This window comes from Triticum dicoccoides, chromosome 3A (genome assembly GCF_002162155.2).
Source record: "Triticum dicoccoides isolate Atlit2015 ecotype Zavitan chromosome 3A, WEW_v2.0, whole genome shotgun sequence".
Lineage (NCBI taxonomy): Eukaryota > Viridiplantae > Streptophyta > Magnoliopsida > Poales > Poaceae > Triticum > Triticum dicoccoides.
In genome coordinates, this window is record NC_041384.1 from 587,254,348 (window position 1) to 587,264,291 (window position 9,944).

Here is a 9,944-nt window from a genome sequence, read left to right on the forward strand (position 1 = left end):
ACTCACACCCACAGCACATGACTCACGGGCAAAAATTCAGTGAGCTACACCAGCATCGTAAGAACACAAACACCACAAGAAACCAAGACGGATCCTCCTTCGCAAGTTCTGCACGGCGCAGGCAGACGGATAGCCTCCATTAATTCAGAGCCGACTGCACACGTATCGTCCAGAGCCCCCAGCTGGACTGACGCGCCAGGTACCCAAAAAGTGGCCTCCTCTCCTCTCGTTCCCAACAGAATTTCGGACCCCAGGTGTGCACGTCTCTTCCCTTCCCTTCCCTTCTCCAGGGCGGCAAATGGTGCCAGGACGAGGACGTGTCGCGGTCCTGCCAGCGCCAGTCCACACCACATGGAATGGAAACGCAGCCGGGAAATGTTTCCGAAAATATGATTCCATGTTTCCACGGAGCACGGAAAGCGGCAGAAGCGACGAGAAACGGCGTCCCTGTCTAGATATCTCTGGCTATCTCGGAGATCGTTTTGCTCGAGAATCAAAGATGCCGGAAACTCGCGGGCCACGTAATGCGAATCGTGTGATCTCGGCGAAATACGTATGAAAAAGATGGCGAAAAAGATCGACATAGCGCTCTGTACAAGACAACAAGATGTATGTTATCTCCAGACTCGGAGGCTGAGGACCGTATACAGAAGAACTGTTTATATTATTTCACTCTCTGGATTGAAGGAATATGTACACAGCGACAGACCAAAAAGACATCATTTGGCCATACTATAGTAGTATGTATGTACGTATATGCGATTGATTTGGAGGGCATCATCGAACAGATCGGCTTGCTCTCATGCCCACACCCACAGATCGATCGATCCATCGATCGACACGGTCTCAGTTCCAACCCCAAACTGAGCGCAAGGGGCAAAAAAAAGCTATAAGCTTGGCTATACTGAGACGTACTCCGATGAACAAACAAATTATAATTAACTATATAATCTATGTGGACCAGCTCCTGAGGAGCGACGGCCTCGCGAACATCTGCTCCAGCGCCACCACCACTGCCATGGCGAGCGGCACGCCCACGCCGGGCTGCACCGCCAGGCGGAACACGTCCGTGCCGACCACCTCCTTGGGCCTGATCTCCGCCACCGCGCGCCGCTCGCCGTCGTACACCACGCAGCTCCGCCGCGCGTACGACCCCTCCACCTCGTAAGACGGCCCAGCGCCGGTGCCCGCGCACGCCGTCACGTGCGCCAACGTCTTGCCGCGGCCGCTCCGCCTGACGGTGTACACGGGCCTCCGCGTCTCCTCGCCGGAGAAGACGAGCCACTGCTCGCCCTGCAGGGTGAACCGCTTGCGGCGGACGGTGAAGGCGGGGCGGCCGGCCGCGTCCATGAGGACGACCTCGTCGCCGCTCTCGGAGGCGTAGCTGTCGACGCGGTAGGCAAGGTTGCCCTCGGCGTCGAACACCGTGAACCCCTTGCAGTCGAACAGCAGGGACTTGCGCCACACCGTCAGCGTCGTCGGCCCGTCCACCGCGGAGCTGGCCGGCGCCTCGTCGACGGCGCCCGGCGCGGCCACCATGTTGGGGTGAACCCTCGCCATGTAGGGTATGGAGCAATTGAGAGCGGACAGGCGGTAGCTGAGTAGTCTGAGCTAATTGAGCTTGGTCGCCCTGTTGGTTGGCTCTGAGGTCGGGTCCGTGGTAGGCGGTGGTTATATACAAGTCTCGCTGCCTCTATGATGGACCGGCCGGAGAAACTGTCCACCGGCAGAAAAAGCAAAGGCATGTTGCTCTGACGTGCGTGGGGACACAAGTGACATGGGCTGCTGCTTAACGACCTCTTCCTCAATTAATAACAAATCCTATCATCGATTGTTTGCTACTACTATAAAAACCAATAACAAACTCGGCCGCTCATGATGCAAAGACCCAAGTTACCCTCAGGAACTTGAGGGCTTGAGTTTAAGGGAAACTAGTATAGGATCTCACGAAAGCTAGCTTCTGCTTCGATACAATCCTTTTAAACATATCAAAGGAGATAGAAACTTATGACCTCTTTGTTTACACAGAACCACACTAACTGTAGCGACCTGACCCGAATGGATCAAGTCTCTGTGCTTAAGTGTCATCCCTGGATTGGTATGCTGACACACACAATACTCGAGGATTTATAACAGAGGTAAATCACATGTATAAAATAACGTAAATACTATTACCTCGATCCAAATAGCGGAAGTAACAAGATTGTGGATTCCCTTCAACACCAACGGCAAAGTTGAGTGTAGAAATCATAACCCTAACGTATCACTTACTCGTCGTAAGAAATCCTGCAACATGAGACGTTGCAGCCACAAAGGGTCAGTACATTGAATGTACTGACAAATTCACGCCATAGAGGGGAATGATGAAGCTATCACTACATGCATATTTGGCTGGTGGAAAAACTCTATGGTTATAGTTTTGCGTAAAGCCAATTTTTCCCTACTTCAAAGGAATAAATTAATTACTATCATGGTGGTTGTTAAACATTGAGAATGGTTGACAGCATTCTCAATCCCAATTAAAAATCATTAAACCCAACAAAATTAATTTTAGAGTAACATGTTGAGATTCACATGAAAATCCAGGTACTAGATACTCAAGATGTCCATAACCGGGGACACGGCTAACCATGATTAGTTTGTTACACTCTGCAGAGGTTTGCGCACTTTTCCCCACAAGACTCGATCGCCTCCGTTTGTTTTCTCGCACTACATGGTGTTTGAGAAACGGATGACCGAGCCATAGTCTTTCAGAAGCGCTAGCACCTTACGATCGGGTAGACCGTACCACATACATCCCCTACATCTGCTAGTCTACCACTGTAAGAGTTCGCACAACTTAATCAACTATGCCAGAGCCCATAATGGCTTGTGGCTGCACACGGAAGTTTCTAGTATGAATAATCTCATGATCCCTTTGAGCCTGGGTGGCGGTCCAAAGAAAACAGGCAAGTCCTGGAAACCCCAGGTGCCTCAATTCACCCAGATGTGTGTTAGGTTGCCACCTTAGATAAACCCTTAATTAACAATCTCACATCTGTCATGGATATCACTCATCCAATCCACGTCTACTAGTATAGCATGGCTTAAGCAAACGTAGAAGTAACTCCCAAAGGTTTGATAATAAACAGGTAATAGGTACTACCTCATCTACTCCTCATCCCACAATTTAATTAGATCCTAATCATGCAATGTGTGAGGTGATCTAATGCAATAAAACTAGGTTGTAGAAAAAGGTATGATTAAAGTGTTACTTGTCTTGCTGATGATCCGCGAAACCTAGAGATTCGAAGTAACAGGCGGCGCACTCCGGGTATTTTATCGCAGACAATCAAACAAGCATACAATAAGTACTCATATAATGCACAGGTAAAACTCAAATAGAAGATCTAACCAGAAAGTTCAACTTAAGAACCCTGGTTTGCAAAAAGAATCAATCGAACGAAGCAAAAGAAATCAAACGGCGAAAGAAAACGACTTCGTTCTAGTAATCTGGATCTAGGGCAAATTTTACAGTAGCAAAAACATGTTTAAGTTGATTATTCGGAAAGAGGGTTTCGAGACGAAATTCCAGGCGCTTGAATCGCCTGATTCCGATAAACGAGCGAAAAGTTATACTAAAACGAAAATCGGATCAGAAATCGCGATCAGAAAATAACCGCGAAAAAATCCGACGAAAAAGAAAAAACGACGGACATATTTTTTTTAAAACGGCACGGAAGTCGAGGCGACGGCGAACCTCGGGCGGGGCGCTGCTCCGGCGGATCGGCGGCGGGGCGGCGGCGGCGGCGGCTGGGCACGACTAGGGTTAGGGTTTCGGGGCTGGGGCGGCTGGGCTTTCGGGCCCCGGGGCGGCGGCTTATAAAGGCCTCGGCCGGCGGTGTCCTGGCCGAGCACGGCCCATAGTCGGTTCCGCGTTTTTTTTAATAATTTCGCTCGGAAGAAAAATAAAAAGAAATACTAAACGGACTCCAAAAATCATGAAATAAATTTTGCCGGGTTTTTAAAATCAAGCCCGATAAAGTGAAAATTTATCTGGGCCCTAAATGCAATTTTGAAAAACGCGCATTTTTCCTAAATTCAAATAAAAATACCGAAAAACTCCGAAATAAAACTTATTTGATTTTTTTATTAAATCCTCAATATTTCTATATTTTGGAAAAGTCATTTTATTTCCTCTCTCATATTTTTGTAATAGAAATAATTGATGATAAAATAAATAAAATTAAATGATCCTATTTACATAATTTGAGAAAACTCAAATATGTAAATAACAAAATCCCCAACTCTCTCTGTGGGTCCTTGAGTTGTTTAGGATTTTCTAGGATCAAAACCAAAAGCAAAATAAAATATGATATGCATGATGACCTAATGTATAACATTCCAAATTGAAAATTTGGGATATTACACTAACCAACTAGGGCATCTTAACATGCCAATTTAGTTTTTTTTCTTTGTTTTTTTCTTCGTCAATTCACACAAGCCCGTGGTTTTGCTGGGTTGGCATATTGTCAAACTGGTCTTTTCCCGTATTTTATTTTTTTCTGTTTGTGTTTGTTTATCTTCATTTTTCTTGTTTTCAAAAAATATTTGAATTTTTTAAAAACAATTCAAAATTTCAGAAAACATGTTTAATGTTTTCTAATTTTGCTCATAAAATACAATTGTTCACATTTTCAAAAAATTCTACAGAGATTTCAAAAAATGCTATGTCTTCCAAAGTTGCTCAAAATGTCAGAACACAAACAATTTTGAAAGAGGCAGACATTTTTCAGAAATTTATGTACAATTTTTCAAAATGCAAATATTTTGTATTTTAAAAAAATTAAAAGGGAGGTTTTTCAAAAAATTAAACAAATTTATAGAAGCACGAGTATGTTTGAAAAATAAAAAGTAAAAGGAAAAAAATTAAAATAAGCAAAAAATAAAGATTTAAAATAAAAATAAATAGTGAGAAAATGTTCTTGGATTCAGGAAAAAATGTTACGAATTTGTAAAAAAATCTTAAATTTGAAAATGTTCATGGATTTAAAAACAGGAAAAGTAAATGAAAATAATAAAGAGAAAGGGAAAATAAAACAGCAGCAAACCGGCCGAACAAAAAAAAAACCGGCCGAACAAAACCTTGAAAAAAAATCAAGGCACTGCCTTTTTTATTGTGACGTGCACGAAGAAGCAAAAGTGGTACTAGCAGTTAGCATATCAAGCGAGCTGTCCTAGACGGTTACCGACACATCATGCATATGAAAATGGGTACAAGTTTATTACTCTTTATACGTATAGTGTGGAGATTATACCAAAGCGGGGCTCTTTCTTCCATCGACGACTCCAAATCAAGCCCGTTTGATCGTAGATATCCAGAGAATCACGGGTCTATGCACCAACTTTCACAAAAACTCTGTTGTGCTGCCCATCCGATGCTCCAACATTGACTTGGATCATGTCCTCAATGGCATACTGGTGTCCAAAGCCACCTTCCCGATGAAATATCTGGGACTCCCACTCTCGGTTTGGCAGCTCAAGTCTATTGATTTTCAATACCTTGAGGACAAGGCGGTCGGCAAACTTGTCACTTGGGACGGACAAAACAACACCATCATCGGGCGCACGACATTTGTCAAATCAGTCATTGCCTCCCAGGCAGTGTATGCCATCACGCCCCTCATCGTGCCACCGCGCTCTCTTCACATCAACAAATTGGAGAGGGCCTTTCTCTGGTTTGGTTCAGATAAGACGACCGGTGCCAAATGTAAAGTGAATTGAAAGGTGGTCTGTCGCCCCAAGGGGTACGGAGGCCTTGGGGTTCTAGACACTGACAAGTTTGCTCGGGCCTTACGTCCTAGATGGCCTTGGTATGAATGGAAGGCGACGAACAAGCTTTGGGTGGGGTTTGGGAACCCCTGTACGGAGGACGATATGGACTTCTTCTATGCCTCAACGACCATCATTTTGGGCAACGGAGCCAAAACATCTTTTTAGGACTCCCCATGGCTTCTTGGGCGGAAACTGAAGAACATTGCTCCTTTAATATATGATGCCTCCACGCGTAAGAATTGAAAAATGCATGAAGCCCTCGATGAAAATGCTTGGATTCTTAAGATCAACCACAACATTGTCGATTACGTTGCCCACATCCGTCAATTCTTCACGTTATGGATGTGGGTGCATGATCTATACCTGGACACACAAGCTGACGATGACATTGTCTAGAAACATGCCAATAACGGGATCTACGTACTCGGTGGCCACTGCATACAAGGCACAGTTCCTCGGCTTGACGCTCTCGCCTATGGACTTCATGATCTGGAAGGCTTTGGCCCCTCTCAAGATCAAATTCTTTGCTTGGTTGGCTATCCAAGACCGGATTTGGACTGCCGACAGATTAGAGCGGCGCGAATGGGAAAACTGTGAACTTTGCCCGCCCTGCAGGACTGAAGGTGAGACGGGCGCGCACCTCTTCTTTAAATGCCGCTACACTATTCGGCTATGAAACTCGGTCATCCTTGAATTCGGTCTTGCTCACATGGACACCTTTTTTTGGCACTTGGATGGATCCGTTTTGAAATGGTGAGACAAGCGAACCAGCTTGCAAAATCCAGATCGACGAGCCTTGGCCTCCCTTACAATGTTGGTTTCTTGGACTATCTGGAACAAGCGTAACGCTCGGGTCTTCCGTCGCAAGAGTGCACCACGCCCGGTCCTCCTTCGGACTATCATCGACGACGCCAATCTTTGGGTTCTCGCGGGTGCTAAAAAACTGGGGTCCATTATTGTACGCGAGTAGCTGCCATGCCGTGTGTAGTCACTTGTAACACTCTAAAACTCTTCTCTCTTAGAATGAGGCAAATCTTTTGCCTCCGTTTCGAAAAAAAAAAGATATTCAGAGAAACAGCGCAACGTTTTGTTCACGTACGCGTGCCGCACCGGGCAGATTAAACTGGTCCATCATAGTAACTGTACCAGTTTCTAGGTTATTTATCTAGCCTGCTACTGCTAGCGAGTACGCACGAAACGTCGACGCGTTACCCGGCCGATCTGGACACAAACTATTCACTAGTGGAGTATATCCATTCCACGCACACGCACAGCACTATGAACGCAGATCACTATCCGACACGCGGCAGGAGGCGAGGCTTGGGGCGGGCTAGCAATAGCACCCCTGCAAGAAGCAGCGGCTAGCTCTAGTGCGTGTCAGATATGGATCCATCGAGTCATCTGGGTATGGCGGCGAAAACCAATTCCACGCCAATTAACATTCCGTTCCATCGGCACAACGCAAGCGCCAACTACTAGGGGCACCTGTACGTACATACGTGTGAATAATTTAACCGGTCGTTAGATATTTGTCATTTGGGTAACTACTGTATTGTCGGAAGCCAGCTCACGTACGCAGACCATGTCGGATGCAGCAGGTGGAGTTTTTTTTATTTGAGAGAGAGACAGGTGGAGTTGAGGAGTTTTTTTTAGCATCAGTACAGACACAAGCGCTCATATACACACGCATACACTCACCCCTATGAACGCACACACGCACACCCTACCCCTATGAGCACCTCCGAAAGACTGAGCCGGCATATCATCTTGAGATTTAAGAAGTCACCGTAGGCGCCTCGTCGTCGACGGGAACGTCTCCTCCCACTGAAAGCGTATCGCCGGAAATCCTGAAATAAATCCAGGAATATGCGAGCACCAGGATTTGAACCTTAGTGGGTTGGGGATACCACTATCCACCTAACCAACTCAACCACAGTTTGATTCGCGGTGGAGTTGAGGAGTTGGCTCTACGGTTCCATCATTTGATTAAGTGTGTATATAGTTTAACCAGTCATTAGATGATTGTCACTAGAGTATAGAGTATCTTTACTCCTAGTGGAGCAGTTGGTAGTCTCCGCCGGTCAATTTTCGTCCCAATACTTTTATCCGGTTTTTTTTCGTAGGTTAACTTTGGTAGATTTTTTTTCGTACCGTCCACCAACTCCCCTCCGTTGGTTTTACGGTCGCGACAGATCCGGTGGACTCCCTCTGTCAATCCCTCGGTAGCCCTACCTCGTCTCCCGTCTCCAGGGGCAGCCGTCTGCATCTCGTTCCCCTCTCCCTCCGACATGGCCGCCCCCATCCACCGCCCACCCCCGCCGCCGCTGCCCTCACCCTCTCCCTGCCCAGGCCCCACATCAAGCAGCGGCCATGGCGTTCCCGGCCGCCGCGGTGCGTGATTCCCACCTCTACCTCTGCCTCGCCGTGGATGGGAAGGAGATCGGAATCCTCCATGGACGGACGCACTGATGGGGGTCTCGTCTGACGACGGAGGCGGACCACCAGGAGGAGTTGCCGTGAGACGACACCGACGGTCGGCTCCTTCTCCACAACAACACAACACCGACCGTGGGGACTCCCGTTCTTCCACCCTGACGGCCTCTCCTCCGGCGCCCCTGTTCTTCTTCCACTCCGGCACGATGATAAGCCACCGGCTCCCTCCTCTACTCCACTCTACTTGCAATATCTTTCAAGTTTCTATATCACCTAAAAAAGGCCGGTCTGAACCAGAGAAACACGTTTCAGTTCTGTAGGCTTTCAGTTTTTATAGCTTCTCAACAAGTGCTAAATTAGCCCTGCTCTTGTCTATATCAGCTATTCCTACAAGGGTTCTTGACTTCTTGTATGTGCCAAATTTTGTGAAAAAAAAACTGTTCTTGGCACATCAATGTGTTTGCAGCTATTTACTTGATACAAGGATGCGAAAGTGTTTGCAACTTGTCATGACATCAAAGCCTCTGTTGTACATGTGTCAAGGATGAGATTCACATGATAATTGTTTTGTTTGGGCCTTATGCTGTACTGTATACAACTGAATTACTTTTTGTGTTTTATGATTTAGTCAGTAGCCAATCAATGTCAGTGATAATATGTATCTTGTGATTCTTTCTTCGTGTGCCGGTCATGGTTCCCTGATGCGGTTTAGATTTTGTGATTCCCTGACGAGGTTCCCTCACACACGCAGGTGCACGACAGAGCCGGCTGCGTGTGGTGCGTGCGGGGGGATTCTTCTTCCACTCTGGCAATCTGGTAAGCCACCGGTTCCCTACCTGCTCTACTCTGCTCCACTGTTCTTGTACGGGTTTCAGCTTTTCAATGATTTTTTTATAACCTAAAAAAGTCAGCTCTGAACAAATGCGACGTGAGACTCACACTCAAATTTTCTGTGTTTTATTTATGATTTAGAGAGCAGCCAAGCAAGCTTATTGAGATATGTATCTTGCGATTCTTTGTGTGCCGGTTACGTCTGCGGGTACGGCTGCACGAGTTCATGTCTGTCATTCACACATGCAAATTGTGATGCCTGCTGCTTGCGACAGTTTTGCCCCTGTTCTTCTTCTACTCCGGCAAGATGGTAAGCCACCGGTTCCCTCCTCTGCCTTGCTCTGCTCTACTGTACTTGCAATGCCTTTTCTTGTTTCTATCACCTAAAAAAGGCATCAGAGAAACATGTTTCAGTTTTATAGGCCCTCAAGTGCTAAATTAGCTCTGATCTTGTCCATATCAGTGATTCCTACAAGGATTCTTGTATGTGCCATATTTTGTAAAAAACTCTTCTTCACGGATCAGATTGTTTGCAGCTATTTACTTGACGATAGAATAATGAGATTCGCATCAAAGTGTTTGCAACTTTTGATGTGTCAAGGGTTCTTGACACATCAAGGCCTCTGCTGTACATATGTCAAGGATGAGATTCACATGATGATTTGTTTGGCCTTATGCTGTATACAACTGTTTTTTTGCGTGTGTTATGATTTAGTCAGTAGCCAATTAATGTTAGTGATATATGTATCTTGTGATTCTTCGTGTGGCGGTCATGGTTCGCTGATGCGGTTTCGATTTGTGATTCCCTGGCGAGGTTTCCTCACACACGCAGGTCCACGACAGAGCCGGCTACATGTTGTGTGTGT

General features: G+C 46.3%; 1 protein-coding gene and 1 long non-coding RNA gene across 12 annotated transcripts in view; one reads left to right on the forward strand and one right to left on the reverse strand.

Moving 5' to 3' along the window:
• Positions 1-645: 645 nt before the first annotated feature.
• On the reverse strand, positions 646-1,659 carry LOC119269389 (protein LURP-one-related 8-like). The gene has a single exon (XM_037551210.1). It carries the CDS (start codon positions 1,558-1,560, stop codon positions 952-954), a length of 609 nt encoding a protein of 202 aa, XP_037407107.1. The 5' UTR covers positions 1,561-1,659; the 3' UTR covers positions 646-951.
• A 6,382-nt stretch (positions 1,660-8,041) lies between these two features.
• The window catches only part of LOC119269390, an 8,294-nt gene continuing 6,391 nt past the window's right edge, over positions 8,042-9,944 (forward strand). For 10 of the 11 annotated variants that reach the window (XR_005133601.1, XR_005133593.1, XR_005133602.1 and 7 more), the window contains exons 1-2: positions 8,042-9,063; positions 9,220-9,388. This is a non-coding gene — a long non-coding RNA (uncharacterized LOC119269390). The remainder of the gene's footprint in view (positions 9,064-9,219; positions 9,389-9,944) is intronic. The other variant, XR_005133595.1, reaches the window with a different exon arrangement.